General features: G+C 50.6%; 1 protein-coding gene across 4 annotated transcripts in view; it reads right to left on the bottom strand.

Moving 5' to 3' along the window:
* Window positions 1-4,302: 4,302 nt before the first annotated feature.
* LARGE1 (LARGE xylosyl- and glucuronyltransferase 1) overlaps window positions 4,303-17,808 on the bottom strand; it is a 570,843-nt gene continuing 557,337 nt past the window's right edge. For all 4 annotated transcript variants that reach the window (XM_062202942.1, XM_062202944.1, XM_062202943.1 and 1 more), the window contains exons 13-15: window positions 12,974-13,120; window positions 6,534-6,729; window positions 4,303-4,922 (exon numbers count right to left, since the gene is read on the bottom strand). In XM_062202942.1, the coding sequence (XP_062058926.1) occupies window positions 4,725-4,922; window positions 6,534-6,729; window positions 12,974-13,120 (541 nt within the window). In that variant the 3' untranslated portion in view covers window positions 4,303-4,724. The remainder of the gene's footprint in view (window positions 4,923-6,533; window positions 6,730-12,973; window positions 13,121-17,808) is intronic.

Below are 17,808 nucleotides of genomic sequence, written 5' to 3'. Positions count from 1 at the left end.
ATTCTTCCCTAAGTAGGGAAACTTAGAAATGAATTTTAGGCTAAATAAATGAAAAAAAAAAAAACCTGCTGAGATGAATGTAATAAGGTGAACCCTACCTTAACATTATCTGTCTCCTGCTGTCTAGTTGTGCACTGCATGGAATTAGACTGCACCTGGTTTTCACAGTGCCTCTCAGAGTGGATCAGTGAGTTGTTTGTGGAGCTCAGAAAGATGCGACAAAGAGTGTAATTAAACGTCTGATGTCACCACAGCTCTTTTTCTTTGGTACCACTGCAGCATAGCTTGCCTAGGAATATGTCTCAGAGTTTTGCTCTGAGGGAGCGCTGTCAATCAAATCGTGACATCATCCAGGCTCGCTGATCAGATGGCTTGGTACCACACCTTCCCAGAACTGAGTGGCATTCTCTCCCTCCAAAAGACATTGTCTCTTAAAACTACCTGAGTGTGTTGAAGCAAACCAATGGCAGAGTTCACGAACTACTCACATTCAGAAATCCTACATCTGTGGCTCCTGCATTACCTCCTTTTAAATACCACCAGCCGTTTCTTGAAATCAAAGGACATTTACTGAGAACAGGTGTGTTAAAGATCATGGCACCCCTGAAGTCAGATTCCCTTGTGCTTGAAACCTTAGAATGTAGATGGCAGATACCTGGCATTTCATGAACCTCAATGGCATTAAACTGAAAACTAAACCCTTGCAAAACTAAACCCTGATTAAAAAACAAAAACAAGAGGAAGACAAATCATATCACTATGAACTACATAAAGATCTGATTGCAAAGGCCCGGTAGCCACACTTATTTCGCTATCACATGGGGAAGCAAAAGCATGTGTTAGTGGGAAGATGTGGGTTTCTGAAGTTAGCCAGGCTTACATTCAAATTCTGGCACCTCCGTGAACAACCTATGTGATACTGGGCAAATCACAGAGGTTTTCTGACAGAGGAAATTCTATTAGTTAATAACACGGATAATAATACCTTCCTTATATTTATAACTTGGCTGTGAGGATCCATTGGCGCCAACCCCCATAGAAGACTCAATAAATGGCAGCACTTATTATCTTAACCAAGAGTGTGCAGAAGCTGTGTCTGAGAGGCGATTTTAATCACGTTTTTTCCACTGACACAGAGCTCCTGCAAAGCCTGGAGACCACAAATGAAGCCTTAACTGGAAGACAGTAGAGCCTTTGAAAGGAACAGAATTAAAGTAGGGTCTGTCCTTTCACGACGAGGCACAAAGAGGCTATTAGTCAACTCAGCAAATATGTGCTCTGTAAATCAGCGCAACACATTCGGAGAGGCCGCTTGGAAGCAGCACGTGCATCTGGGTCCAAAGGGGCAGCTTAAAACACTGCCACTCTACCTGGGCTGTGTAATCTAGGAAACAATGCAGGAGCAGCACCCAGGGAATCGCCTGCGCCCCGGGAGAGGAGCCCAGGAGTCTGAATACGGTTGTAGATTACCCAGGTCTATTTTTAGAAAGTCTCTGGGCATAGCAAGATTTGCAGTATCTAGGACAGACTGCGCTTTGGCCTGGGTTATTGGGCAGATGTGCAGGGAGGAACATTAGAAATCTCGCGATCTTCCTCCAGAGGTTCAACTGCTCCTGTCTGCTTGTAGTCAGTATGTTTCTGTCTTTTTGGGGAAGGGAGCAGCATTGTGGGTCATGCAGCTGTGTATTCAAACCCGTAGGATCGGGCTTAACGTCTGCAACAGTCATATAGTGACTGTGTGGCCCCAGGGGAGTTCATTTCATGGCGCTCGCCCCGTTTCACCTGTAGCAGTAACATCTGCTTTGCAGTTTTGCTCTGGGGTCTCCATGAGCTACAGCATGCAGAAGGCTCTGGAGCATAGTAGTTACTCGACAAGCCTCAGTTCTCCTGGACTCTGAATCTGATGGGGGCATCGATGAGAGAACCCATTCACCCTCCTCTCCAACTGAAAGCCAAGCTGCTATTGGCTTATTGAAGGATGAAGACATCAGTGTGACCCATTTACAAGCCTGGCTTACTCCCAGGGAACTGATTTGAAGGGATGAACGTAGTTTGTAGTGACTTCTACCCAAATGGCTGCAGCTCCCCACACAGGAGCCGGGGCTGGCAGTGAGCTGCTGCTCCCAATGCAAGTCCCAGGAATGCATACCACTGGTTACACAGACCCCAGCTTCCAGTGGGCTGGCAGCCTCTGAGTTGAACTTGGGCACCAGCCAACATCTGGGCGCGAGCCTTAAGTGAGATCTGCTTAGCGTGTCGGGTATCTGTCTTTGTGGAAAATAGGATTTTCCCTTGTTGGTGAGCAGTGTCAGTTCCTGGCTTTAGAACATTCAGTGTGCACAAAGGAACTTGGCCTTCTGGTTCATACCTATTGTCTCAAAGCAATTAGCACCTTCTTTGCTTTTCAGAAGTGACCCAGTTTGGATGACAGATCATGTGGTCACTAGGCAGGCCCAGAAAAATGCAAAGTGAAAGCAAGGTGGCCAGGCATGATCCAGGTGCCAAGAAAAATTAAACAAACGAAAAGCTTCAGGGCATTAAAAATTGATTTTCAACATGGAGGTACCCGGGCTACTGCAGATTTTCACTTGCCCCAAGCAGCTGGTAATAACTCAAGCACTGTTATGAATGCATCGACTAGCAGTGGTCCTGCCCAGGGAAGGAAGAGAAATCCTGGGTGCCTGTGTGTGTGTGTGCACGCATAGGCAGAGAAAGAGGCAGTGATGTGCAGCTGGTAACGACTTAACAACCAGCAACCAGCTCCCGAGGGGTAGCAGGGGTTCACTGGACACAGGAGCTGTCAAGAGGTTTGCACAGTAAGTTCTTGTGAGCCTATAGGGGCTGGCTCCAGCACAGCACTGAAGAAACTGGACTTTAACATATATTTTGCACATATTTTGCTTTCTAATGATAAATGCAATATATTTATATGCACTCGGTATAAATACATATTTATCTATATGTACATACTGGATTTATCTATAGTCGTAATTGTAACTTTCCTAATTTCGGTATAAATCTCAGCGATACAGCCACCTGACCATCTAACACACTGAGCGGTCTCACGGATGGGGTTACTGTGGGGTTCCAGGGAGCGACCACACCAACCACGTGGATGTTCCCTGTCCTGTTCGTCACCACGATTTACGTTGCTAGCCTGCATCTGGCCTCTGTGTTGAGACAGAAGTGAAATGAAAAATTAGAAAAATGGTTTTGGGGACAGAGGATGAAGTGAGATCTAAACTTAGGCAAAGAGAAGAAAAAATCCAAAGTGAAAATGCTGAGAAAAATAAAGTGGGAGAAGAGAACGTGTGAAGTGGCTGTTTTTGGACGCTGATTTTGCTGTCTACGCCCAAGTGCGTTCTGGTAACTTCTCACAAGAGTGGGAGGGGCACGGGGAAGAAACAGTCTGTACTTTCCTTTATTGGATGCAGCTTTCGCTGGTCACATCGCAACTCAATACAAACAGCCCAGCAGAGGGTAGGGCATGAACTCTCGTTCTTGTCAATGTAAACACAACATTAATATTGAAGATGAAAGAAAATGGGCGGAAAGTCCGGGGTCTCCTCACTCTGTTGACGGTGAAGGTGCTTGTCTACCCTTGGCCAGGTCCCTGGGGGAGGCTGAGGTCATCCCCTCTTCCCGTCCACAGGGAAGCAGGCAGGGACGCACGGGAATCGATCATGTTGCTCCCGCATGGCTCCAGGTGGACACGCCAATCTTCAGAGCTGGCCTCCTGTGAATTCCTGAAGTTCTCCTAAAAGCCTGCGAGGTTCATAGCTTCCAGGAGCACTAAAATTGTTCCATCAAAGCCCTTTCCCCGTGAACCAGTCGCTGCCAATAGAAAACACGACAGGTGTACAGCAGTCGGCCCTCCGATTCCTGCAGTCCCTGTCATAGTCTCTCCATTCGGGAGAGTGGGGAATTCGACATCAGGGTATCCTTGGTGAGCATCCTGGAGGAAGCTGCCTACATTTAAACCCTGGCTAAAGGCTCTGGTCCTCCTTGCTGGGCCACCACTGATAGGGAGGACATGGAGTGGGGCAGCTGATTTTTCCTTTAGAATCTTAAAGGATCAGATTTTTTATTTTGGATTGTCCAGACCCAAAGCAACCAAACAACCCTCCCTCCCCCCCAAAAAAAACAAATTAAAACCAAACAGGAGGGACTTTGAAAATAAAGAACCGATGAACCCTACCCAGCTCCCTCCGGAGACAACATCTCATTGGTTCACATCATCGGTTTGTCTTCTTCTTGGATACACAGCTACACTGCAGGGCACAGAAGAAACCATCCACTGAGTGAAGAGACCATTTTGCTTTTATTTTCTGGGATGCCTATCCCCCAGCACCCTAATTTCCCTTTCTCCCCAGCCAGGTTGGGCCCTGTAATTCTTAAAACACCATGAGAACATTCTAAAGCCCTGCCTTGGCTCTGTGGCTTTGTGGTAAGTTGATAACCTTTTGACTTCCTCTCACCCTTCTGTCCCATTTGGAAGAGACAAAAATTGGTGGGTGATTTTACTCCGGGAATGCCGGGTCACCGGGCAGAAACAGACTGGCCGGATCCTTGTCCAGGACCTCAGTAGTCGGGGCAGCTTTGTTGGGCCATAGAGACAAATCAAAACGAACCAAAAAAGCATCGCTTGGTTTTGCATTTGGGCCCCAGGCAGCGCGTGGCTCTTCGCCTGCTGTGCGTGTCTCCCTCGTGGGTGCTTCCCGGTGCTAGCTGTTGTTCTCGGCCGTGAGATATTTCAGGGCGGCAAAGCCGTAGCGGCGGGACATGTCCTGCTGAAACTCCTCCTTCAGAGTCTTGAGACAGATGCGGTATTGCTTGTTGGAACGGAACTTGGTGATGTCGAAGCTGGGCGCGTGCGGCATGTGGATCATGTAGGCGTTGGGCAGCACAATGAATTCGTATTCCTGGAAGAAGACAGGGGCCGTGTGAGATCTTGCCTGAGCCCCCCCTGGAAATGCAAGGTGAAGGCCCTAGAAATGCCAGGTTCAATGCCTGGGGCAAAGAACCAAGTGGGGCGTGACAGCAGCAAGTAGGGCACATGGACTACACGCTAGCTTTGGACTGGGGCAGTTCAGCGCTGTCTCTGTGAGGAAACTGGGCTTTTCTACGCCTTAGTTTTCTCATCTAGAAATCTCTACCTTGAAGGATGACCCTGAGGCTGGAACAAAGGACGGCCAGTGCTGAGCAGAGCTCATGGCCCACAAAGTCGCTGTGAACTTACACCCACGTGGTCACTCTGGAGTGACACAAGCCATGGGATATTTTCTCGCTCAACCAACTGATGTCTGTGGCTGTGGACCCTGCCAGGACTGGATGAGATCTGACAGCTCAACGGATGAGTGCAGAAGAGGGGAGAAACAAAGCATGGAAGATAACACGGAAACAAAAATGTTGCAGTGAACTGGAGTTCATGGGAGACAAAGCTCTCTGCTGCACATCCTATCTCCCAGTCACATTATCAGGCAGGATGCTGCTCAGTGTGGCAGAAAAACAGCTAAAAAGACCAACAACCAAGGCCTCAGAACATACGAAAGAGGTGACACAAATTTAGGACTTGTAACTCAGAGGAGAACCCAGCCCACTTTTCACACAATCTGTTTATTCGGATTTTGGACAGAATGTCTGGGAAGCTTTGGTCATCTCACTGGCACATAGCAGATGAGAACAAAGTCCAAAAGGGGGAGGGAGGGGCTGGGAAAGGCAGCTGTCACAGATACATTACTGACAGCAGCAAGAAATAACAACAGTGGGTGCTGAGGAATGAGTGAGAAAATCCATGAAGACCTAGCAGCCCCCATGGGAGCGGCTGCAGTACCTGTCAGGTGTACACTCATTAATTCCCGAAGTCACTGGCAAGGGTGACACTATGCATGGTAGATGCCATGGGCAATGAAGGAAAACATGCAACCTGTGTCCAAGTGTTCCATCAGAACTGTCTAAGACAAAGAAATCCCCCGTCTCGCTGCTGGAGACGTTAGCTCTCTTTAAACCTGTACACGTCCCAGCATATGAACCTGACATCTCTATCAAACAAAAGCCGATATAGATAAGACATGGCTGCTGTCTGTGAGCGGCACCGGGCTCCCTCCTTGCATTACTGAAAACGCAGACATGAAAGGCCGTGCTTTCTCCTGCTGCAGACAGACACTGTTCTAGAAACTTCCATCTGTCTCAGAGGTCCTCAGTTCCCGGGACTGCTCTCAAACACGTGGGGCAGCTCTCCTGGTGGAAGGAGGCCAGCCCTGGGAATCTGCTCTCAGTGGATTTGGGGTGTTCTTGTTGAAAAGATGGGAACAAAATGTTACCCAAGAGTAGGGGGAAAGAGCAATGGTTTGGGATCCCCAGCTCTGAGGATCACGACGGCCACATTCTTAGATTGCTGGACACATCTGGTTCCCTCTTAGCTCTCTGCTTCTCTGCTTTCCTGTCCCCAAGGGCTTCTTGAGCGCTAAGACCTGGATCTCCGCACCCCACCCCCACCCCGCAGCACTACGAGGGAGTTCTGCTCGTCTCACCTGCGCATCCAGTTCCATGATATGAGCCACTTTGTTCCAGCCAAAGCCCACAAACCTCCGGTCGTACTCGGGGCAGTCACGTCTCACGACGACGTACGGCTCGAAGTCAGCCTCCCACTCAACCCGGTAAGGCGTGGTGGCAGTCCGCCACTTGGCGAAGTTCGTGGGTGCATGGCCTTTCGTCCAGACGTGGTACCTGGGACACAGGGATAAAAACCACTGGGTGGAGGGAAGGAAGCTGGGTCTTCCAAATGCTGCTGATTTGGGAGAAGAGGAGGAGTCCTTGTGGCAGGCTGAAGGTGCTCCTCCAAAAGCTGTGCTCGAATTCTAGCCCCCGGTACCTACGAGTGGGGACCTGTTTGGAAACAAGGTCTTTGCACAGGTAATCAAGTTAAGATGAGATCCCAGTGGATTAGGGTAGCCCCTAGTGCAATAACTGGTGTCCTTATATAAGGAGGGGAGGCTGGCGCTGCGGCTCACTAGGCTAATCCTCCGCCTTGCGGCACCGGCACACCGGGTTCTAGTCTCGGTCGGGGCACCGATCCTGTCCCGGTTGCCCCTCTTCCAGGCCAGCTCTCTGCTGTGGCCAGGGAGTGCAGTGGAGGATGGCCCAAGTGCTTGGGCCCTGCACCCCATGGGAGACCAGGGGAAGCACCTGGCTCCTGCCATCGGATCAGCGCGGTGCGCCGGCCGCAGTGTGCCTACCGCGGCGGCCATTGGAGGGTGAACCAACAGCAAAAAGGAAGACCTTTCTCTCTGTCTCTCTCTCTCACTGTCCACTCTGCCTGTCAAAAAAATTTAAAAAAAATAAAAAAAAATAAGGAGGGGAGTATTTGACTATAGAGAGAGATGGGGAGAACATCACGTTGAGATGCAGGCAGAGACTGGAATGACAGATGTATGAGTCAGAGATTGCTGGCAGCCACCAGGAAGAAGGAGGAATTTCTCCCAGAACCTGTGGAGGAAGCATGGATGGTTGAAACCTTGATTTTGGATTCTGGCCTCCAGAACCATGAGGGAATAAGCTGCTGTGGTGTTGGGCTACCCAGTTTGTAGTATTTATTTTGTTCTGGCAACCCTGGGGAGCTAGGACAGCCTACTGTCCTCATCCTTCAATGACAAGGAGATTCCCCTAAGAAAAGGGCAAGCGGACTCCTGGAACAAGGTGCCCTGTGTGGTTCCTATGGAGCCCACTGCAGGCCGATCAGCATCCCTGTCCCCAGCAGAGACCACTGTGATGGGCAGTTGTGTACGATGACAATGCCCCTTGTCCTTGTGGCATGTTTTCTCCCTTGAGACACAGCCTGTGTGACATCACCATTGGGATTATATTATAATACGGCAAAAAGGATTTCTGTAGGTGAAATGAAGATGGCTAAGAAGATGACCTTGGATTCATCAAAAGGGAGATGGCTGATGCGAGCCTGGCTTGACTGTGTAGACCTGTGGATCTCAGTTCAAGAAGAAGCAAATAGCCATGCTACGAGCTATCCCCAGGGGCCACAGGGCCAAGGCCTAGGCTCTAGGAGCTGACGTCATGCTCTGGCCAAAAGTCAGAGGTACTGGGGCTGGACTGTGGCACAGCAGGTTACTCTGCCATCTGTGATATCGGCATCCCACATGGACCTGTTTGAGTCCCAGCTGCTCTGCTTCTGATCCAGCTCCCTACTAATACACCTGGGAAAACAGTGGACGATGGCCCAAGTGCTTGGGCCACCTCTACCCACATGGGAGACCTAGATGGAGTTGGTCTGGTCTAGCCCTGGCTGTTTGCAGCCATCTGGGGAATAGAAGACCTCTCTTTTTTCCTCTCTCTCTCTCTCCAGCCCCCCTCTCTGTAACTCTGCCTTTCAAATAAATAAATGTTAAAAAAAAAAAAAAAACAACTGGCAGCAGGCAAGTGGGAGCCTCGGTACTACAACTGCAAGGCAAGGAATTCTGCCAGTGATCAGGGGGTAGGGGAGAGGCCCACATGCACCCGAGAAGCACAGCTTTGCAGGCAACTTGATTTCAGCCCATGGAAGCCTGCAGAGGCCTCCAAGCCAGACATGGTGAGATGGCAAATGGGTGTGGTTTTAAGTGGCTACGTTTGTTGTGCTTTGTTACACAGCAATAGAAAATGCATACAACCTCGCAGTAAGAGGAAACTGATTAGTAGTCAGGTATGGTGTAGCAAAACTATTTTAAAGACTGAGCATACACATTATTTTAAACTCTCATAATACCAACAGTAAGTGGTACAGCTGAGGTTCAAATCCAGGCTGCCTAGCTCAAAGGCCAGGATGCTCACCCACTTGCTGGGTCACCTTTTTTTAAAATTATTTTATTGAAAGGCAGTGTGACAGAGGAAGGAGGGATGGGGGGAGGGTGGGAATATATATATATATATATATATATATATATATATATATATATATTCTATCAGCTGGTTCACTCCCACAAATGGGCCTCAATGTCTGGGACTGGGCCAGGCTGACAGCAGGAGCCAGAAACTCCATCTGGTCTACCACCTGGTGGCAGGGGTCTAATTCCTTGGGCCATCTTCAGCTGCTTTCCCAGGGAATTGGATGGGAAGTGAAACTGCCAGGAATTTGGCGCTCCGATGTGGGATGCCAATGTTGCACGTGGCTGCTTAACTGAAGGTACCACAACAACAGCCCCTGGGTTACCTCCCGTCTATGTCATTGTCCCCAGCACACTCTAGCATGTAGAATGAGTACTCTCTGGCTTTTCTCCAAGTTGAATAAACATTTGAATGAATGAGTCCTCTAAACATGCTTGTGGTATCTTGAGCCAGAGCTGCTTAGAGGAACAGGAACATGCCTGCTTAGAGGAATAGGAACATGCCTGGTTAGAAGAATAGGAACATACCTTTGGAAGCTATGGGGAAATGGTGGAAGCTAGGAGTCCAGTGGGGCCTCAGACAGAGCCCGAGGGAAAGGAGGTAGGGAAAGTAATATCTAGAGCTAGAAAGAAAAGCTCCATGAAGTGAAAGACAGGAAGGGTGGTAACCCAACAGCTCAGCTACTGGGAGGAAGGAGCTGAGTCCCGGGTTCCCCATCCTTCTCAGGGAAGCTTCTGTAATGCAAGGGAGCTGGTGGGGCTCTCCAGTAGGGACTGGGACGGCTTCCTTACTTTGCCCATTCACCCCTCGGGCTGGACTTTCCTCGACCCCAGGGACCCATGCAGTGTGGGTGAACCGGCAGTGGCCAACGAGCTGACTTCCATCAGGTCATGTTGTTGGTTGAGACGGTCAGGCTAGGGGAAGGCAATGCTGTCAGTGCAGCAACTCCCACGTACACGGAAGGGAAAGGAAAGGGTGAGCAGTGTCACTGGAATGGAATGTGGAAACGAGGGACGTTGGGGGAAACGTCGATCCCAAGTCTAATCCAAAAATTAGGCCAAGAAGCGGTTCATTTTTTCCATTCGTGAACTCACTGAACAGGCACTCTCGACAGAACTGGCACAGCACACCCAGGGGTGTGAACCTGCATTAGGTTCCAAGTATGGCATAGGCCCGGGGTCCCATCCTACCACTCACCTCTGTCATGTAGGACCACAGGACTCTGAACAACAGTCTTTAACTGGGCCTTAGTTCCTCTTGTGTCAGCTGGGGAAAAAGTCACACCTCTCTCGATGAATTACTGTGGGGCTCCACGAGAGATTAACTAAGTGCAAAGGTCCCTGTTACGCAGCTTAACACCGTGGTGCAAAGCAACGAATCTGGAGGCAGAGTGCCTGGGTTTGAGTTCTCATTCCACAGGACAGAGGAGTTTGCTACATTGTACCCTTGTTGCTTTCCCTTGAGGAGAGGGAGACAGCAGGAATACCTGCTTCATGGACACGATGGAGGCCTGAGTGCACAGAAAGCACTCAGGATGTATCCTTGAGGGATGAGAACATTCTGGTTATTTCTCTGTGCCTCCCTAGATATGATGTCCACCCATGGTGGGCCTGCCTTCCGTGACAGTAATGTATTGGTACATCGTTAGCCATCTTTGTCTTCCATCTTTAGAATCTAAACTCAGTGGACTTCAGCGCTTGCTGAGACCGGGAACCCCAGGTTGCCTTGCAGGAATAATAAGAAAAGAGAGATGAGCTCATGAGAAAGGCCTCATGAGCGCAGCTCCCAGGATGCTACAGAGAAGGGGTTGGCGCACTTCGCTTTCGGTAGCGCTCTCAAACTTCTTTGTGCGTCAGAGTCGGCTGGGGACTTCCCTGCAGCTCCAGCGCCCCCCGAGGGAGGGGCTGGTGACTCTGCATTTCTAACTAGTTCCCAGGGGAGGCTGACATGCTGCGGGTCCAGGGACCACACTCTGAGAACCCAACTCCAGGAGGGCTGGAAGGTGCAGGTGCTTTCTCACTGCAGGCACAGCAAGAGGTAGGCGTCAGGCTTAAGTGCTCGTTATTTGGGGAGCAGGCGACAGAAGCAATTTCTTGCAGGGAAGGTCGGTAACGTAGCACTTGGCATGGTGGCCTGCAAGCCATTGGCCACAACAGTAATCATGGACGTGGCAGGCCAGACCCCAGCTCTCCTGCCCCAAGATCATGGCCTCGAAGTGAGCTTTCCTGCCCCAAGATCATGGCCTCGAAGTGAGCTCTCCTGCCCCAAGATCATGGCCTCGAAGTGAGCTCTCCGATCACCTGGAGACGGGAGGAAGCCCACGTTGGGAATGTGTCGCGAGGTCAGCCATCGGGCTTTGGCATCTGTATGGAGACTCAAACCAAGGTTCTGCCCGCAAAGTCTGTTTCCAGGAGGGGGATTTTCTTTGCAACCTCAAACACTGGTAAGAAAATTCAGGACTTGGCAGTGGCCCCTGAGTATTTTAGTTACGAACAGGTTCTGTGATCCCTCAGGTCAGGGCTGCATCCAGGGTCTGCTTTGTGTCGCTGGGCAAGGAGCTGAACCCTCCCCACTCAGAGCCTCAGGGTCTTTATCTGCGGAAGGGGAGCACGGCAATGCCTCACAGACTCGTGCTGATGCTCAGACACTGATCACAGGGCCTGGCACAAGGTAAGCACTTGGAAGGTGTGGACTGTGGGGCATTAACTCTCCCAGGTCACTTGCCAGAATTCTGGGGAGTGGACAAGGACTGGAGCTTGCATCCTGCCTCCCCCTGGAACTTCCTGCTCCTGCGTGTCTTCATCCATACAAAATGGGCGACATGAGCAGCACGGGGCTGTTGCATGAATAACCCACCTCACAGAGGCATCGTCTCAGAAGAGTGTGAGAAGGCCTTCCAGGAACCCACAGTGGCAGGAAAACCTACCAAGATGACAATCTTCAGAGTACAACTCAGATTGCCTAGGAACATAGGCCTTGGCACAAAGGAAGTGCTGGCCATTCTTACATTGGTCTCCCTTGAAAACAGAGGTAGGAAGGAGCAACAGCTCTTTGGAAATGCCTAATTAGGAGACCCTGGGGCCGGCACTGTGGCACAGTAAGCTAAACCTCTGCCTGCGGTGCCAGCATCCCATAAGGGCGCCAGTTTGTCTCCAGGCTGTTCCTCTTCTGATCCAGCTCTCTGCTATGGCCTGGAAAACAGTAGAAGACGGCCCAAGTCTTGGGCCCCTGCATCCATGTGGGAGACCTGGAAGAAGCTCCTGGCTCCTGATTTCAGATAGGCCCTGTTCCAGCCATTGCAGTCATTTGGGGAGTGAACCAGCGGGTGAAAGACCTCTCTCTCTCTCTCTCTGTCTCTCTCTCTCTGTAACTCTACCTCTCAAATAAATAAAATCTTAAAAATAAATAAATAAAAATAAAAATTTAGGAGACCCAGTAGGACTCCTACCACCCCCCAAGTGCTACTGTTAATACAGCAACCTGTCCCCAGGACACGGAGCCCATTTGCACCTGTGCATTTGCGTAGATTCCTGAGTCTCCCTGGTTGAGTGACACGGCAGCTCCCCTGCAGTATTCCTGCAGGACTCGGGGGACTAGGAAAGGAGGAAAACGAGGATTTTGTTTGCAACTGTCACCCAGGGCACAGCCAGGTCGGCTGTCTGCCCTGTTGGGAGCAGCTCTGGAGTCATCTTCATGGTTTAAGTTGTTGAAGTGATGACCCAGGCCAGAGGGGCTCAGAGAACCAGAAGAAAAAGGGAAGCCACCCTAAGGTGCTCACAGAACGAAATGAATGAGTGGACAAGCACAGAAAAGACAGAGATCGGAGCCAGGAGGCAGGAGCCCAAACTGAGTTTAGAGAACAGTATAAAAAGAAGCAAGTGTAACCTTCTCAGCCAAACATGTCTCTCCTTCCAACTGGACACAAAGTATCTGTCATCCATGGGTAAAACCAAGTACAGGGCACAGGGAAGCCCTTTTGGGACTTCAGTGGGCTAATTCTAGCAGCCAGGTTCTGGTTCCATGGCTCTGGGGGTCTGGGCTTCCCAGGACAGAGAAGGTTTGGGGGTCCCCAGAGGACAGCATGAGGGCCACTCACCTGAACGTGAAGAGGGTCCCCATGTCCAGCATTGACAGCAGCTCGGCTTTCGACTTGGGGAAGGAGAGCCGGTAGCGTAGCGTCTCGAACGCGGGGACGATCATCGCCTTCTTGGTGTTGGCGAGGTCGAGCTGGACGACAGACTTCCTGGAAAGAGGGGGTGGCCGGAGAGAGCCAGCGTCCCTGTGATGCCCGGCCCAGAGCTAACCCCATAAGGAGCAGTGGCTGCCCTTGGCAGGCATGGAGAGAGCCCATGCCAGCCTCTCAGTTGGAGACGGGAGAGACTGAAGCCCATGAAACCCAGGCAAGGTGAAGCCGCTTCCCAGACTGCTCAGGGAGCCACAGAGCTGAGCCTTCCTGGAGCATCAGCAGGCCCCAGCAGAGGGCTAGGAGCAGAGTCAAGTGCAGGAAAAGATCTCAAAAGACTTCCCACTCTACTCCTCCTACTGTACCATACAGGAGCAGGTGGACATAAGCAGAGGAGATAATCGCCAACCCGGGCTTTTCCAGGCATCATTTCTGTGACTCCTCCACTTCTGAGTTCTCTGACCCCAAGTCTTTAAAAGAACCAGTCCCTTGGCTGCATACAACAGAGCTCAGACAGTGGAAAGTTTCCTACCCTCTCCCTCTCATGGGCTCCCACTTTGGAGACCGAGTTCCTGCCAGTCCCTAATTCTATGGCTATCAGGTGGAAAGAAGGCTCAGGGAGGGCCACAGAGCCAAGGCTCTTCATGAACAGACTGGATTTCAACCTGGCAATGTCACTTTATGAGTCTTGCCAGCCTAGCCAAGTCATTTAGTTGCTCACTGCCGCGTGTTTCTCTCCCTAAAATGGTGGCAATAATTGTTACCTCCTGGAGCCGCTGTGAGGGCTGAACGAGGTAATGCCATACTGCTTGGCACACCTGGCCCATGGCAGACATGCGGGGACAAATGGTCACTGTCATACTGCAGTGCCAGCAGGGCTCCCTGGTTGCATAGTTCACCATTGTTTTTGGCCATGACCTTGGCACTTTATCTTGGCTTCCTGCTGAGACCATGGACCTTCAGGTCTTAATGCCATCACAAGCTGTCTGCTCCCCTCTCCCTAAGAGAGGAAGCAGCCTCCCTTGGGGTCACAGCAGGCATTAGAAGGCATTTAATAAAACCCTGGAAGAAGCAACCTCCTATAGCCACACAACTGCTTATTGTTGTATTGATAGAGCCACTTCCCTTGACACAACTTTGTGAAAAAGCAAGGACTACGTAAAGCTGATCTGCAAAGCAAAGAAATAAGTTAGCCCAGGCCAGAGGGGACCACAACAGAGGGGCGGTCCAAGAAGGACATGGGCAGGACTTGGCCCGAGTGATGAGTGGGCCATGGAGCAGGTCAGGATAAGGACATCCTGGTTGAAGGGTTTCCCGAGCTCCCAGTGGAGAGGGCGTGGTTGAGAGATGGACCGGAAGTTCATTTTGGAGCCTTGACTATCATCTATGGTCCATTCTTTATTATCAGGGTTAGGTGTACTATATACAGATGAGATACAGCCCTCTGTCACTATCTCATGAGAGGTCTGTAATGGAGGGCAGCACCAGAATGTGGGGGAGTTCTCTGAGCCAGGCAGAGGGCCAGCGGTGTGGCCAGCCTGCCTGATCTCTATTCCTCTCTGACTGCAGACACAGCAGCACCGACTTCTACATACCCGAGGTTCCCTCCTCCAAGGCCAGGCATCTATTGCCAGCCAGCATTCTCTTTTATATCACTCCTGTAACAGATGCAGCCAGTGCCTTAGCTGTTCATCTTGGAGATGGGACATCTGGGTGCAAAGAATATAGTTTGAGCAAGCCCCTGGATCCACAGGGACATGGGACAAGGTGTGTTAGTACTCGTGAGCGGTCGCTAGTCAGTCAACAATCACTGAGCACCTACTGTGTGCCAGGCACTTGGAGATACAGGGGCTCTGCCTGGGTGGTGCTTATAGTCTTTAAATGTCCCAGGGTGCTCAAAGCCTACTGGCAGGTGCCTCTCCACTGGGGTCCAAGATTGTATTTGGAGTAAATGATTTTAAGATGTGAATGCCATGGAGTGAGAGGGTAATGAAGGGGATGGGAAAATGTACACATACATACACACATGAAACACACATACATACATGACACACACATACATGACACAGATATCTATACACACAGAGGGCTCTTTCCACCTCAGTCTTTAATTATTACTCCAATCAGTTATTGCAGTGGCTACTTTTGGAAGTGCCCTACTCAAAAGCAATTCCCTCTTCTATGACCCTAATACACAGGAGCAGCTCCCACAGCTCTGCCTGTCCCAAATAAACCCATGGCCAGGATGACTGTGTAGGGGTGGACACTTGAGCCAAGCTGGGCAAATCAGTTTCTCGTCTTTGGAAATCTGAAAAGAAATATAGAGAGACCAGGAAACCACAGAGCCAACTTGCACTGCTGTCCCACAATGCTCCAAAGACTTTGAACCCCACTGCAGGGGGCTAGAAGCTGGTCTCGCCAACTGCAGTCTTAAACATTCATTTTCCAAATCTTACTCTGGTTCCATAAGATATACTAATCAGCTCCTTGTTCTGTTCTCTTTTGATTTTTTTTTTTTTTTGTATCTGAATTAAGCTACCTAGCATGGGTTTCTGTTGCTTGCAACGCAACCACCCTACCCCTCCTACTGCAAGACCCAACATGTATAGCCCTGGGTAGCAGCACGCCCTGCAAATGCAGTCCCGGAAAGCTTGTGGCCTTCTGCACAGACAGCGCTGGATCTGGGAGTGCTCTCTGCAACTTCCCTTTCATCTCACTGAAACACAAGCTGCCACCAAGATGGATGTGTCGCCAGATGGGCCCCCCGAACACTCTGCTTACGGAGGCTTTGTTACTGATGTCTTGAATGGGCCTCATTATGAAGTTGTCTTCCACTGTAGAGTGGTTGCAGGGTACAGACCCTGAGCGCAGCCATTTGTCAGGATCGCAATGGCAGCTGTGGCTGTCTGCAGTGTGTTCTGCTGGTTCCTACCAACGCGGCTGCAGCTTGCTGATGTAGGCTTGAGGAATCTGCTGCCATCGCTTGTTTGGAAAGAGACTCCTAGGCAGTGGAGGGCTTCTGTGAGAAGGCTGGGCTGCGAGCCAAGAGACCTGAGTTCTGGGTCTAGCTCGACAAGCTGAGGGGCTGCGGGTCAGTACATTCACCTCGCTTACATGGCTGCACCTAGGTGGCTACAATGGAAGCCTTGTGGAAGGCAGTAGTGGCAGTGTGGTCATCAAATGTGGCCTCTGCCTATCAGAGCTGTCAATGTGGGGAAGTCGCTGGTACCACTCTGAGGGTGAGTTCATGCACCTGTAAAAGATGCTGACGAGCTAAAGCAGAAGAGCAGGTGGACGTGCTCGGGGGCAATGCCTGGTGTGTGTGAAGCATGTAGTCCACAGTGACTGTGTCCTGTGCTGGCTAATCTCGTGTGCCCATCGGGCTAGGCAGCAGTGCCTGGTCGCTTAGTCAGACACCAGTCTGGATGTAAAGGCATTTGGGGGATGTGAGGACCATCCACGCTCACTGACTTTACAGAGACTGCCCTTGATTATGTGGCTGGGCTCATCAAATCAGGTCAAGGCTGAAGAGCAAAAAACTGAGCTTCGCCGGAAATGAAGGCATCTGCCTTAGGACTGTAAGACTGAAATCCTGCCTGAGTTTCCAGCTGGCTGGACTGCCCTGTGGACTTCAGATTTGCCAACCCCCATGGCCATGTGAGCCAATTTCTCTCCATTTATCTCTCTATATACACTGTAAATACACAGATACACACACACATCCAAACGAGGGCATAGTTTGTAGATAATGGAACTGAAGATGTTTATTCTGGCGCAAATATTGTTTGAGCTCCAGGCATGCGAGGGGTCATTAAGAAACTCACAGAAAATGCACATTACGAAACAACCAAGCACAGAATTCCAAGTTCTGTGCACCAGGCAATTTCCTTTTCCAAGAACTTTTTGAAGTCCCCCTGAATACCGTCTATGGGTTCTGTTTCTCTGGGTAGCCCTGACTCACACCCTGTCCTTGCTCCTTGACCGAGACCCCTACAGAAACATTCACAAAGTTACCAGAATATTCTAGGCCGAGAAAGTCTGAGGGATCTACCTAATTCAGACCCCTGCGGATGCAATGGAGAGCCCTGCCACTCCATGTGACTTGGGGCCATTTATCCCTGGCTTCCAACCCTGCCTCCCCTTCCTTCTGATCTCAGGGGCCATACACAACTTCTTCCAGGCACAAGTTCCCCATCTGAAGATGCAGCTCATGAATGACTAGGTCTCACAACTCAGAGTTCTCGAGCCTAACACAGAGCCTGACTCAGGATAACCAACACATGAGTCTCCCTCCTTTTAGGGTGGGCCCAGGGCCACAGAATGGGTGAGTGTGCGGAAGGATTCAGAAAAAGGAGCTCAGGGGCCAGCGCTGTGGCTCACTAGGTTAATCCTCCGCCTGCGGCACAGGCATCCCATATGGGTGCCGGGTTCTAGTCCCGGCTGCTTCTCTTCCAGTCCAGCTCTCTGCTGTGGCCTGGGAAGGCAGTGGAGGATGGCCCAAGTGCTTGGGCCGCTGCACCTGCATGGGAGACCAGGAGGAAGCACCTGGCTCCTGGCTTTGGATCGGCATAGCTCCGGCCGTTGTGGCCATCTGGGGAGTGAACCGACAGAAGGAAGACCTTTCTCTCTGTCTCTCTCTCTCACTGTCTATAACTCCACCTGTCAAATTAATAAATAAAAATCTAAAAAAGAAAAGAAGAAGGCGACCAGCACAGTGCTTACAACCAGGTCGGCACTTTGGCCTGCCA

Source organism: Lepus europaeus, chromosome 10 (assembly GCF_033115175.1).
Source record: "Lepus europaeus isolate LE1 chromosome 10, mLepTim1.pri, whole genome shotgun sequence".
Lineage (NCBI taxonomy): Eukaryota > Metazoa > Chordata > Mammalia > Lagomorpha > Leporidae > Lepus > Lepus europaeus.
The sequence above is the reverse complement of the archived record's forward strand: the minus strand, read 5'-3'. Positions and strand labels throughout refer to the sequence as shown.